We start from the raw sequence: 13,845 nt of genomic DNA, 5'->3' as shown, positions 1-13,845 counted from the left end.
TGAGCTTTTAATTCCAGAGTTCACTTTTTCCCTTAGACACACATTGCCAAATGTTTCTTTTGAGGAGGTGGAATTTCCCAGCAGGCCTCTTGTTTGTGGGTTGAGAAGTTAATAATGCTAGTGTTTTTTTACTGAACCAAGAAGCCAACTGTTGATATCTTTAAGTGCATGTTAATATTCCATTTGTGGTCAGAGTGACTCAGTCTTGAATCATGGGGCACTTTGCCATTACAAAGAGGAAAAGCCTTAGTCCTGTTAGATAGACTTGAGTTAATAGCCCTTGTTTAGTAATGCTTTCTTGATTAACCCCAGAATTGCCAGATAAACATGGGTATTTGTTAAGAAGATCATAAGAAAATATTTCAAATTGAATATGATGTAGCACCATAGTCATACGAGTACTTAAAAGCTAAGTTCACTGTTGCTTACTCAGCAATACTTTGTAAATGGTATGCAGAGATAAGAATAATGACTTAAAAAAGTAGACCACCCTCTTTAAAAGTGAGGAGGAAAATAGTCTAAACCAGTGTTTTGGAAACTGTAGATCATGGAGTCAGTTTGTTGGATTAGGGCTAGCATTAAAAAAGAAAGAATAGTATAGGAAATAATGCTTTGCAAAATGTAGATGAGGTAACTGTTACTTCTTGTGACTTTTATTATATACACATGTATGTGTGTGTGTGCGCGTGTGTGTGTTCGTCCGTATGCTGGTTAACAATGTAAAATTTCTTTCTCTTTTTAAATTTTTTTAACGTTTATTTTATTTATTTTTTGAGAGAGCATGAGCGGGGGAGGGGCAGAGAGGGAGGGAGACACAGAATCCGAAGCAGGCTCCAGGCTCCGAGCTGTCAGCACAGAACCCAATGAGGGGCTCGAACCCACAAACTGCAAGATCATGACCCAAGCCAAAGTCGGACGCTCAACCAACTGAGCCACCCAGGCTCCCCAACAATTAAAATTTTTTTCTTATTGAAGGTTGTGATAAAAAAGTTTGGAAGCCACCAGTTAAAGCCATCATTCAGGCCACCTTTTGAGGCTTAGGCCCAATGACTCAGTCCTTCATTCAGGGAAAATTTGAGGATTTTTTTTTTTTTTTTTGGGAAAGACAGTGCTAACATAACAGTCTTATGATTGGTCGATAGGCTAAAGGTTTTAATGAAAAATTTCAATTTTGACTCAAGAAAAAAACATTTCCTGGCCATACACACCATACGCTATAATGACTCGTTTATGTTACTTATTTTAGTTAATTCTCAAAACAGCCTTATGAAGTAGTACTACTGTTACCATAATTTTACAGAAGAAAAAACTGTGGCCAAAGGGAGTTAGAACTAATTTGCTGACTTAATCCAATAGTATGTGATCTGCCTACATCTAGCTCTAAAGTACCATTACCTGAAATATAAACAAAAGCCCTGAGGAGTAAAAATGCATAACATTTTGGGAGAGCAGTGAAAATTTTACTGGTATTTGGGATGATGAATGGAATGACTAGAGTTTATCTTAGAAACAGAGGCTTGAGTTCAGGTTTTAGAGGCCTTCAAGTTGTTCTAGAAGTACTGTTTTTGGGAGGTCCTTCTCACATTCTCCTTTTAGATTCACTGCTGCTTCTCCTGTTTTCATGGCTCGTCTTTACCATTTGATAGTTTCTTGAGAGGACAGGGACAGTCTTATTTGACTCCATGTCTCCAAAGTCTGGCAGATCCTACAATCAGGAATTCAGAACAGATGGTACAAAAGAAAACTTTGAATTTTACCTTGTATTTAGAGGAATGTTACAATAAAATATGTGGGTTAGAAATACAACTTGATGGAAGCACCTGGGTGGCTAAGTCAGTTGAGCATGTGACTCCTGATTTCGGCTCAGGTCGTCGTCTCATAGTCATGAGATCGAGCCCCACGTTAGGCTCTGCACTGAGTGTGGAGCCTGTGCTTAAGATTCTCTCTCTTTCTCTCTCCCCCCTCGTCCCCCCCTAAAAATTAAAAGAAAAAAAGAAATATAACTTTATGAAACACAGAGTGAATTGGCAAGTGTAGAAATAAACATTCCAGTGACTTGAGATTATTTGAGATTTACTTGGTGTTTAGTAAGTATTTGTTTTGTTTTTTTTTAATTTTTTTTTAATGTTCTTTGAGAGAGAGAGAGCACGAGTAGGAGAGAGATGGAGAGAAAGGGAGACACAGAACCTGAAGTAGGCTCTAGGCTCTGAGCTGTCAGCATAGAGCCCAATGCAGTGCTCGAACCCAGGAACCTTGAGATCATGACCTGAGCCGAAATTGGACACCTAACCTACTGAGCCACCCAGGCGCCCCTATAATAGGTATTTGAATGAACAACAGAATGAATGCAAGTTTGGGCTCTATCTTGCTTGCAGTGGAGAGGCACGATCAGAAACATGTCAGTGTGGCAATGAATTGGAATAAAGAGACAGGGAGATCTGTAAGGAAAAAAGATTGCTTGGCTTAATAAGACCCTAGCAAATGTGTGCTGAATGGCTAATAAAGAGTTACCATTTATTGACTTCCTCCTACTTTGTGTCCACAGTCATGCCTACGGTGCAAATATTCTTTTATTAAACTCTCATAATAATATTAAAGAAGCAATATCACTATCTTATAGATGAAGAAATTAAAGCCAGGTAAATAAATGGGTGTTGTGGAAATCCAGATGAGAGATAATGCATCGCAAACTAGGATATTTACTTGAACACATAACTAGTTTAATTCCTACAAGGTCTGTTGGAAGCTTAAGATGTGCTTTGTTTAGCTTGTGGATTTCCATGTTTGTTTCATTTGTACTCTGTTAAGACCATAGGAACCAATGGGTCTTTCTTTTGAATCAGTGCTTTTACTTGTTTCCCATTTTCTGCTCCCATTTTATAAAATAATATTCTTGTAATGTTTGTGATACCATTGTTATTGTAAAATTCCCTGCTTATGCTCACCTCAGAGAAAGCTGTGAAGAACACCCATGTACCCGGTTCTCACAGCAGAAGCAAGTACATCACAAATCAGCATCTAAAATGTAGAGCATCTGTCTGGTTTTTGTGTATTTGTGGCTGATATTTTAAAAAAACTTATTTTGGAAACTTTTAAACCTATTCAGAAATAGAGGCTAACATAATGATCCCTTTTACGTACTTGATCACCCAGCCTCAGAAGTCATCAAGAGTGCTCAAACTTGTTCTGTCTGTATCCCTCATTCTTCACACCCTTCAAATACAGGATTCTTTTCAAGTAAATCCATGACATTATTTCATCAATATGTGTCTTGAAGAAGAAAGAGGACTTTTTCAAAAATACAGGCGTAATAACATTATCAAATCAAATTTCTAAGTATGTAATTTGATTACCCTAATTGTCTCATAATGATCTTTCTGCTGTTGGTTTATCTGAGTCAGGATCTAGTCAAGGTCTTCAGCCTTTGGTTCATAAGTCTCTTAATTTGTTATGTCCTTTTTTTTTTTTTCTTGCTGTTCTTTTGTGACAGAAACTGGGTCATATGCCTGGTAAAGCAACCCACATTTTAATTGTATTTTCATGGTGTTGTTTAACATGTTCATCTCTCTATATTTCCTGAAAGCTATTAGTGAGATCTAGAATCTTGATCAGATTAAGAGCTGTTGTTTGGCCAGAACAATTCATGGGTGGGACTGTGTATATCCTGTTACATCACATCAGGAGGTGGATGTCTGGTTGTCTTTCTCTGACTGTAAGTTTAAAGTGTGCAGACTATGTCAGCATGATTCCTTCATAATCAAATTTTCCATTAAGCTTTTATATAATGTTGTCACCAGTCACTGATGATCAAAATGCCTGCATCCATTCTTTAGTGGTTTCAAAAGGATGATATAATTTTGTCATTCCTTCTATATCAGATGGAATCATTTTATTTTTTTATTTATTTTTTTAATTTTTTTTTTTAATGTTTATTTTGGGGACAGAGAGAGACAGAGCATGAATGGGGGAGGGGCAGAGAGAGAGGGAGACACAGAATCGGAAACAGGCTCCAGGCTCTGAGCCATCAGCCCAGAGCCTGACCCGGGGCTTGAACTCATGGACCACGAGATCGTGACCTGAGCTGAAGTCGGATGCTTAACCGACTGAGCCACCCAGGCGCCCCCAGATGGAATCATTTTAAAAGAATTTTGTCTTACTAGCTTTTAGGTGATCCTAAAATATAGCTGATACAGGAAATGCGGGATAAATACTTGATTCTTATCCCATCATGTACCTGTTTCCAGAGGAGTTGGTACCCTAACAAGATCTAAAGGTCACCAATGTGGGGATGTGTGTGTGTGTGTGTGTGTGTGTACACACACGTGTGTAATATTTTGAATTCATACATTTTAACATATTTGCTTATTGTGTTTTAGTCCATTGCAGTCATTATTTCTTTTTGTTGCTTAAATTGTCCATTTTTTGGGCAGTGGGAGCTCCTTCTAGTTGTCTCATGTGTTCTTTTAACATGACCTCCCAGTAATTTTGATAACAAGTTATCAGCAGCGCTTTCTGCTGTGACAAGATTATTCTATCTTTATCTTTTATGTCTCTTGTCCAAGATCCAGAGTCGTCCATTTGTCCAAGGTGGAGCTTATATTTGAAGCTACTGTTTTTATCTTGTGCTGTCTTAGTATATGTATAAATAGCATGCGTGTTCCCCGTTGGCATTCACACAAAAATCTCTTGCACCTCATTTTCAGCTGCTCTGACGAATGGCTCCGTTGCTGTGGAGTGTTCCTCATCCTCCAGAATCGAAGTTCCACACATCATATTCTTTGTGTTTTGTATTCGGTCATCCCAAACATACATACTCTGTAAATTTTAGAAGAATCCACACATCACTTCTACACGATACTCACAGAAAAATAGAAACTTAATCTCTCTCCTATAAATAGGCCAAAATGCTTTTAACTTGCATAGAAAGAAACAGTTGGGGGCAGAGGGGGTTAGAAGTGGTGGATAAAGACAGAGTTTGACTTTGACATAACTAGTTTGAGAGATACATAATGCATCCAGTTAGGTTTATTTGGTAGAAATTAGCCCTCAGTCCTGGAGATGAGGTACAACTATTCTGTTAGTGTGATATTGTTCATCAGCATAAAACTCAAAAGGCCAAGAGAATAAGTGCCTTGCCAAAGTCGGGGAAAAAAATAGTAGAGTGAGGTATGATGCAAGATCCTTTGTGGTTTCAAATACAAATGTGAAATCCGGAACCTTGTTTTCCACCCTATTTTTCCTTGTCCCTTTTTGGGGAGCCTGTTGAAATGAACTGAATGTCTTTTTTTAGAGTCCCAAGAGTGCCCTGAAAGAGAGGATTTATCTAGAGGAAAACCCAGAGAAAAGCGAAGTGATTCAGGACACTGTGAGTATGGAGTCCATGAAGCGGTAGGGCTTCCTTTCGCTTTCCTTCCACTTCAGTAACAGACACCCCTGATATTTGTGTATTTGGGGATGGAGGGGGAGTGGGGAGAGAAGACACTTGAACTGATTCAGTAAGATTTGATAAATGGAGAGCTACTCCATGATAGTAGTATTAGGTGGTTCAGTGTTACTTTGCTTATTGTGGTAAAAAATGCGTAACGTAAAATTTACCATTTTAGTAATTTTTAAGTATACAGCTTATTGTCATTAAATCGTATTGACCTTCGTGTACAACCGTCACCGTATCTGTCTCCAGAACTTTTTCATCTTCCCCAGCTCAGAGTCAGTATCCATTAAACACTGACTCCCCATTCTCCTCTCCCCAGAGCACTTAACAACCATTGTTTTGCTCTGAATTTGACTAGGTTCGGAACCTTATATAAGTAGCATCATACAGTGTTTGTCCTTTTGTGACTATCTTATTTCACTCAGCGCAGTGTCTTCGAGGTTCATCCATGTTGTGGCCTATGTCAGAATTTCCTTCCTTTTTAAGCCTGAATAATAGTCCATTGTTTGCATATACCATGTTTTGCTTATCCATTGATCTGTCAGTGAACACTTGGGTTGTTTCTGCCTTTTGGCTTTTGTGAATCATGCTGCTGTGGCCATGGGTGTAAAATATCTATTCAAGTGCTTTCTTTTAGTTCTGTTGGGTATTTATTCAGAAGTGAGATTGCTGGATTTTGCATATTCTTATGTGAATACTTTTAACATTCTGCTTTTGTTTTCTAATTAGATTTGTATAAAGTTTTATAGTAAAAGATTTAATTAAACAGCAAGTGATCCGTCAATTATTAGCAACATAAGGGTTATTGAAAATTCAGAGACATGGAAACAACTATAAAATCAAAAGTTGCCTTGACAACCACTCTGAACAAATTTCTGTTGTTGCACCATTTTTTAAAAAATTACAAAAGCCTAGAGTTTAAAAAAGAAGCAGTAAAAATGTCAGAATCAAGGTTAGAAGACGCAAATACAAAGGGCTGCAGCACACTTAAGGAGGGAAAACTTAGCTACATACGACTTCATGTATCTTGCGGCTACATGCGCGTACCTTCAGCTCTGAGATGCACGTGGCCCCCGAGTCAGGATCGCCCCACTGTCCTTGCTCAGCCCCAGATCCTGCATGTCAGCTGCTGTCAGGTTTGAGCCAAACTCATGCCTTCCTTGTTTCCTCCCCAATTTTTATTTCCTTAATACTGTATGGCCTTTGATTTTAGTATTTATGGACCTCATACATTGCATATTTTTTATATCGTATGCTCGTGCCCTCACACTGCCTTCTTCCTGCTCAGTCCAGCCTTGTGAGTGAGCTGACAAGTGGATGAGCTGTGGCACGGGAGGGAGATCTGCCAACCTACATTTTCGTGTTTGCAACTCTGGTTCTTTGTTTCTATACAAAATGATTTTAATTTTGTGCGATTGCTTGAAAATTTTGTTGCATTATGCCAGCGATTTGCAACCGGGAGTGATTTTGTCCCTCAGGGAACATTTGGCAGTGTATGGCAACGTTTTTGATTGTCATGGCTGGGAGGCTGCTGCTGGCATGTAGTGGGTGGGTAGAGGCCCAGGATGCTGCTTAACATCGTACAATGCACAGGACGGCCCCCACAACAAAGAATTATCCAGCCCAAAATGTCAGCAGTGCCAGGGTTGAAAAACCCTGCATTATGCACTTAGGAAAATGAATTGAAAATGAAAAAACAGGGTTCAGTGACAGCTTTCAATTATGCGATGTTAATAGAAGTCTTTGTGTTAACCTCTTCACTCACTTCATCTTATCATTTCTATTCTCATTTTTCCTTTGTCTTGTTGTCTTCGTTCACTTTTCCTAATCTAGCTTTTGAGAATTGTAATTATTTACAGAAGCCAACTTTCTGTCTGGAACAAGGTTTATATGAAATGAGTGGAGTACACAGAGATTAGAATCAGATATCCAAGAGTGTAGTGAGCAAAAGGTGTTAATTATTTCCAGAGGAAATGTTTTTTTCTCCCTAAGAACAGTTGATACCGTTGTGGTTTTCTTTGCTAAAATGATTCATTGCCTTGAAAATTTGAGAACCACTTCTTTGAAAGTGAAGCACTTAAAGAAAATCAATAAAATGAAATCTGGTCAGTTGACTGAACCATTTCTTTTTGATGATTTGGCTTCATTTTTTCTCTGAATTTGACCAACAGATAATTTCTCTATTTTTTCTCTCTGAATGTTACCAGGACACTCAGTCACTCATCGGGAGCCCCTCTCCCCGAATGGCACCTCATATTATTGGAGCAGAGGATGATGATTTTGGTACTGAACATGAACAGGTGATGGCTTTTTTTCTAAACAACAAATTATTAATTATTTGAGATGTTTACTTTGTTACAAAAATGAATGCTTTTTGGAGATTGAAATTGTATTTGTAAAGATTTGAAGCTGTATCTTAGAGCTAAGATTAATTGCTTGGCTTAGTTGTTTATTTTAGCTTTGACCAATAGAAATGACTTTGCTTTTAAAGCTGATAAGAAGTGATTGATTTACACTAAAGTACTTCCTTTTGGGAGAGGAGGGTGCAATTGTAAATATATCTTTTTTTGATTTAAAATTCCAATGGTTTGGAAATATGATTGGCTTGATTCTTGGTTTTGTATCCCATTATCTTGCTAATAAACTCACTACTTCTAGGAGCCTTTACTTTTTTTTAGTTTTTTATTTTTATTTTTTTAGTGTTTATTTCATGTTTGAGATTGAGAGATAGCGTGAGCAGGGAAGGGCAGAGAGAGAGGGAGACACGGAATCCAAAGCAGGCTCCAGGCTCTGAGCTGTCAGCACACAGCCCGTTGCGGGGTTCGAACTCACAAACCTTGAGATCATGACCTGAGCCAAAGTTGGACAGTTAACTGAATGAGTCACCCAGGTGCCCCTCGGAGCTTTTTAAAATAGCTTTTTGGGGGGCCCCTGGGTGGCTCAGTGGGTTAAGCATCTGGCTTGGGCTCAGGTCATGATCTCTCAGTTCATGAGCTTGAGCCCTGTGTCAGGCTCTGTGCTGACAGCTTAGAGCCTGGAGCCTGCTTCAGATTCTCTGATGCAAAATGTAAGGTAAGCTCATTTTGTGTCTCCCTCTCTCTCTCTGCCCCTCCTTTGCTCACTCTCTCTCTCTCTCAAAAATAAAACAGTAAATTTTTTTTTTTTAAATACATAAAATTAAATGGCTTTTTGGGATTTTCCACATAGACAACCACATCGATTTCTTTGTTTCCAATCTGTTTATCTTTTATTTCTTGTTGTTACCTTTATTGCACTGGTTAGGACTTCCACTATGAGGTTGAATTGGAGTGGTAAGACAGGACATTCTTGCCTTCTTCCTAACCTTAGGGAGAAAGATATTTAGTCTTTCATCATTAAGTGCGGTGTTAGCTATAGGTATTTTGTAGATACTGTTTATTAGGTTATGGAAGTTTACTTCTATTTCTACTTGCTGAGAGTTTTTTTGTCACGAATGAATGTTGAACTTTGTTAAATAATTGACATCATACAGGTTTTTTTTTTTTTATTTAGTCTCTTAATATGATAAATTACATTGATATTAGTATGTTGGACCAGATTTGCATTCCTGGGATAAACCACAGTTGGTCGTATAGTGTATTTTCCTTTTTATATATTACCAGATTCAATGTGCTATTATTTTGCTGATGATGTTTACATTGTTTTTTATGGGGTATATTGGTCTGTAGTTTTCTTTTTTTAGAATGTCTTTGGTTTTGATGTTAAGGTAATGCTGTCCTCTTAAAATGACTTCAGAAGTGTCCCCTCCTCTTGTATTTTTTGAAAGAGATTGTGAAGAATTGGTATTATTTGTTTAGATTAACTTTCTTTAATTTATTTAAACATGAGAAATTAAATGGAAATTGTGAGTCAAGATTACCTTAAGTTGAACTATTAGTTTTCTGTGTTCAGTGCAGTTAGGGAATACAATTATTCTAGGAGTTGTCTCACTTAAACTTATACATCTCCATTTTCATACAACCATTTCTGTGATTAGTTCGAAAGGAAAGGAAGACACCTATTTCATTATTAGGCAAAAACCTCCCATTGCCTTTTTAGAAGTGTTGCTACACTGCTTTTTTACTTACTGACTTGTAGACATCTGAGTTCCTCGGTAATTATCTCTTGAACTTGCATTCTCCTAAAATGGTTTTTCTTCCAAGCTGTTTCCAAGAGATTATTAATTTCCAGAGGGAGAGATTCCATAAGCCCAGGTGCTCATAAATTCCAGTGAAATTTTTAAGATGTTGAATTTTTTTAGGGTATGTCAAAGTGAAATTTGGGTAGTTGTGTTTAACTGAGCTTACCTTACATTTTGCATCTGTGTGGTGGAGTTACTGATGTATCATTATTTCCTTTTCTAGATCAATGGGCAGTGCAGCTGTTTCCAGAGCATTGAACTGCTAAAATCTCGCCCTGCTCACCTGGCTGTTTTCTTACACCACGTAGTTTCACAGTTTGACCCTGCAACATTGGTAATGTATTTGACGATTTAGCCAATTCAGAGTTCCTACATTGATTCTTATACTGTAAAACTTTGCACTTCTGCAAGATGAGTTGCTAAGCATATACGGATAGATACATAAGATAGTTGAAAGTTATTTATTTTTAAACTTCCTTGCATGGTAATGATTACATTGTCTGTAGTGGCCTACTTGTGGGAAACTTTGCTACTCAGTGAAGATCTAGCAGGTTATATTTTTCATGATTTCTCACTTTCTTTCTCTTTTCCGTTTCTTCCTCTACTGCAGCTCTGTTATCTCTATTCAGACCTATATAAGCAGACCAATTCCAAGGAGACTCGGCGTGTCTTCCTCGAGTTTCATCAGTTTTTCCTGGATCGATCTGCAGTAAGTTACCAAGTTAATATTATGTCATCTGCACTGTCGTACGTTGAGTTATTGGTCTCCTACTTCCAGTCTGACCTCATATTTTTGGACATTATTGTTTTGGACTTTCTGACATCTATGTTGTGTCTCAGTTACTGATTACTCTTGACTGTTACTCTTATTATTTTTAAATTAGTTGTAGGCTCTGAATTCTCACAGTAGGTCTTAGGGGGTATACACGTACATTTGGGCTTATACATGTGCATAATGCGAGAGTGAAAAGGAGAACCCAAATGATATATGTATATATTGGGATCCAGAGGATATTGCTGGTATAATGAACTCTGGTTGGCCTCTTTGAAGTTTAGAGGCACAAGTTTAAAAAGTGGTGGAAAAGATCTTACATGAATGATAATAGTGTTTTATTTTATTTTACCAGTAGAAGTCTTTATGAGATTTTTAAACTAATGGGTTTTATTATTCTTGGCCTCGTGGTAGGGTAAGTACCAGCCCATAATGCTCCCTGGATAATTGTGCTGTGGTTCCTGAGGCGTCTTCCACGTTTGCTCCTCTCTTCTATGACTGTGTCACAACCTCCCTCTCCTGAAACCTCATTGCCCCCTCTCCTGCCCTTTCTCAGCTCATGACCTTGCTGTTTCTTTGAGAAATTTGAAGTATCTGCAGGTGAACTTCTACCAGATATCAACTGCCTTCATTCATCATAGTATATGCTCTGCCCTTTCTCCTGATGTTGTGGAGAGACTGTCTTGTTTTATACCAAGGTGACTCTTCCCCTGTTTACCTGGACTGCATTTCCTTCTTCCTCCTTGACAACATCATCTAGCAATTGCCATCCTTCTCTCTGATATTGTCAACTTTTTGTTTTCTGTTGAATCGTTCACGTTAGCATGCAGACGTTGTGAGTTTACCAATCCTAAAACAAACATACCCAGAAACATTTTTGTCTCCACTTCTCCCTCCAACTCTTACCTCATTATCTTTGTATTCCTTTACAAAGTTGCCTGCACACCTACACATTGCAGAATACAGTTACCTTTTCAGTGAGGCCTTCCCTGACCAACCTACTTGACATTTTATTCCCTTCACTTTCTGTCACCTGTCATGTGTTATTTTTGTCCATAGAACTTTTATTTTGTTGGTTTATTTTGTCTGTGTTCTTACTCTTCTGCCCTGAATGTAAAGCTCCATTAAGGCAGATATTTTTGTTCTGTTTGTTAATTGCTATTTTTCCAACACTGATCGATCCTGGAAGAGTGGTCATTTTGATATTTATTGAGTGAATGCGTTAGGGTTCTGATTATACTGCCACTGTTTAAAATATTATAGGGGTGCCTGGGTGGCTCAGTTGGTTAAGCAGTCTGACTCTTGGTTTTGGCTCACGTCATGATCTCATGGTTCGTGGGTTTGAGCCTCACGTCAGGCTCTGTGCGCCGCACAGAGCCTGCTTAGGATTCTCTGTCTCCCTCTCTCTCTGCCCCTCCCCCCCTCTCAAAAATAAAACAATAGACTTAAAAAATAAAATATTATACGTATATTCATTAAGATGATTTACTTCCATGAGGAAACTATAGTATATTGAAGTATATTTGAATTTCACATTTCCTTTTTTTAAAATCGAAGTACAGTTGACATTCAATATTATATTAGTTTCAGGTGTACAACATAGTGATTTGACAATTACATATATGATGCTCACCATGGTAATAACTATAGTTATCATGTCACTATACAAAGTTATTCTAGTATTCTTGACCTGTATTTCCTGTGCTATACTTCTAATCCCTGTGACTTATTTATTTTTTTACTTTTCTTATAAGTTTTTAATTCCAGTTCATTAACAGACAGTGTTATTTAGCTGAAAGTGTACAGCATAGTGATTCAGCAATTCCATGTATCACCTGGTGCTCATCACAAATGCACTCTTGAATCCCCATCACCTATTTAACCCATCCCCCACCCCACTTCCCTCTGGTAACCCTCAGTTTGTTTTCTCTAATTAAAGAGTCTGTTTCTTGGCCTGTCTCTCTCTTTTTTTCCCTTTGCTCATTTGTTTTCTTAAATTCTACGTATGAGTGAAATCATACGGTATTTGTCTTTCTCTGACTTATTTTGCTTAGCATTATACGCTCTAGCTCCAACCATGTCGCAGCAAATGGCCAAGATTTCATTCTTTTTTAAGGCTGAGTGATTTCCATTGTACGTATATATACCACATCATCTTTATCCATTCATCAATCACTGGGCACTTGGGCTGTTTCCATATCTTGACTATTGTAAATAATGCTGCCATAAACATAGAGTTGCATGTATCCCTTTGAATTGGTGTTTTTATATTCTTTGGGTAAATACCCAGTAGTGGAATTGCTGGATTGTAGGGCAGTTCTATTTTTAACTTTTTGAGGAAACTCCATCCTGTTTTCCAGAGTGGCTGCCCCACTTTGCATTCCCACCAGCAGCGCATGAGTGTTCCTTTTTCTCCACATCCTTGCCAATACCTCTTGTTTCTTGTGTTGTTGATTTTAGCCCTTCTGACAGGTGTGAGGTGATGTCTCATTGTAGTTTTGATTTGCATTTCCTTGATGGTAAGTGATGATGAGCATCTTTCCATGTGTCTGTTGGGCATCTGGATGTCTTCTTTGGAGAAATGTCTGTTCATGTCTTCTGCCCATTTTGTAATTGCGTTGCTTTTTGGGTATTTAGTTTTGTAAGTTCTTGTTATACCTTGTATAGGAACCCTTTTGGGATATGTCATTGCAAATACCTTCTTCTGTTTTGTAGGTTGTCTTTTAGTTTTGTTGGTTGTTTTCTTTGCTGTGTAGAAGCTTTTTGATTGAGATGTAGACCCAATAGTTTATTTTTGCTTTTGTTTCCCTTGTCTCAGGAGACGTGTCTAGAAAAAAGTTGCTATAGGCAATGTCCAAGAGGTTACTGCTTGTGTTCTCATCTAGTATTTTTATGGCTTCCGGTCTCACATTTAGGTCTTTCATCCATTTTGAATTTATTTTTGTGTATGGTATAAGAAAGCGGTCCAGTTTCATTCTTCTGCATCTTGCTGTCCAGTTCTCCCAACACCATTTGTTGAAGACATTGTCCTTTTCCCATTAGATATTCTTTCCTGCTTTGTTGAAGATTAATTGCCCATATAGTTGTGGATTTATTTCTGAGTTTTCTATTCTGTTTTAATTGATCTATCTACGTGTCTGTTTTAGTGTCAGTGCCATATTGTTTTGATGACTACAGCTCTGTAATATAACTTGAAGTCTGGAATTGTGATGCCTCCAGCTTTGCTTTTCTTCTTCAAGATTGCTTTGGCTATTTGGGGTCTTCCGTGGTTCCATACAAATTTTAGGATTCTTTGTTCTAGTTCTGTGAAATATATGGTTGGTATTTTGGTAGGGATTGCATTAAATATGTAGATTGCTTTGGGTAGCATAGACATTTTAACAATATTTGTTCTTCTGATCTTTGAGCGTGGAATGTCTTTCCATGTCTTTGTGTTGTCCTCAGTTTCTTACATCAGCATTTTATAGTTTTCAGAGTACAGGC

At 37.9% G+C, this 13,845-nt stretch overlaps 1 protein-coding gene and 1 long non-coding RNA gene across 6 annotated transcripts in view; one reads left to right on the top strand and one right to left on the bottom strand.

Moving 5' to 3' along the window:
• ARHGEF12 (Rho guanine nucleotide exchange factor 12) overlaps nt 1–13,845 on the top strand; it is a 149,809-nt gene that overhangs the window by 96,392 nt on the left and 39,572 nt on the right. For all 5 annotated transcript variants that reach the window (XM_027036747.2, XM_027036748.2, XM_027036746.2 and 2 more), the window contains 4 exons: nt 5,291–5,365; nt 7,639–7,731; nt 9,814–9,924; nt 10,201–10,299. In XM_027036747.2, coding sequence (XP_026892548.1) covers nt 5,291–5,365; nt 7,639–7,731; nt 9,814–9,924; nt 10,201–10,299 — 378 coding nt within the window. The remainder of the gene's footprint in view (nt 1–5,290; nt 5,366–7,638; nt 7,732–9,813; nt 9,925–10,200; nt 10,300–13,845) is intronic.
• Nucleotides 1,449–5,510, bottom strand: LOC128311919 (uncharacterized). The gene is made up of 3 exons (XR_008290609.1): nt 4,693–5,510; nt 3,142–3,270; nt 1,449–1,705 (listed from the first exon to the last, which is right to left on the bottom strand). It is a non-coding gene; the product is annotated as an uncharacterized LOC128311919 (long non-coding RNA).

This window comes from Acinonyx jubatus, chromosome D1 (assembly GCF_027475565.1).
Source record: "Acinonyx jubatus isolate Ajub_Pintada_27869175 chromosome D1, VMU_Ajub_asm_v1.0, whole genome shotgun sequence".
Lineage (NCBI taxonomy): Eukaryota > Metazoa > Chordata > Mammalia > Carnivora > Felidae > Acinonyx > Acinonyx jubatus.
The sequence above is the reverse complement of the archived record's forward strand: the minus strand, read 5'-3'. Positions and strand labels throughout refer to the sequence as shown.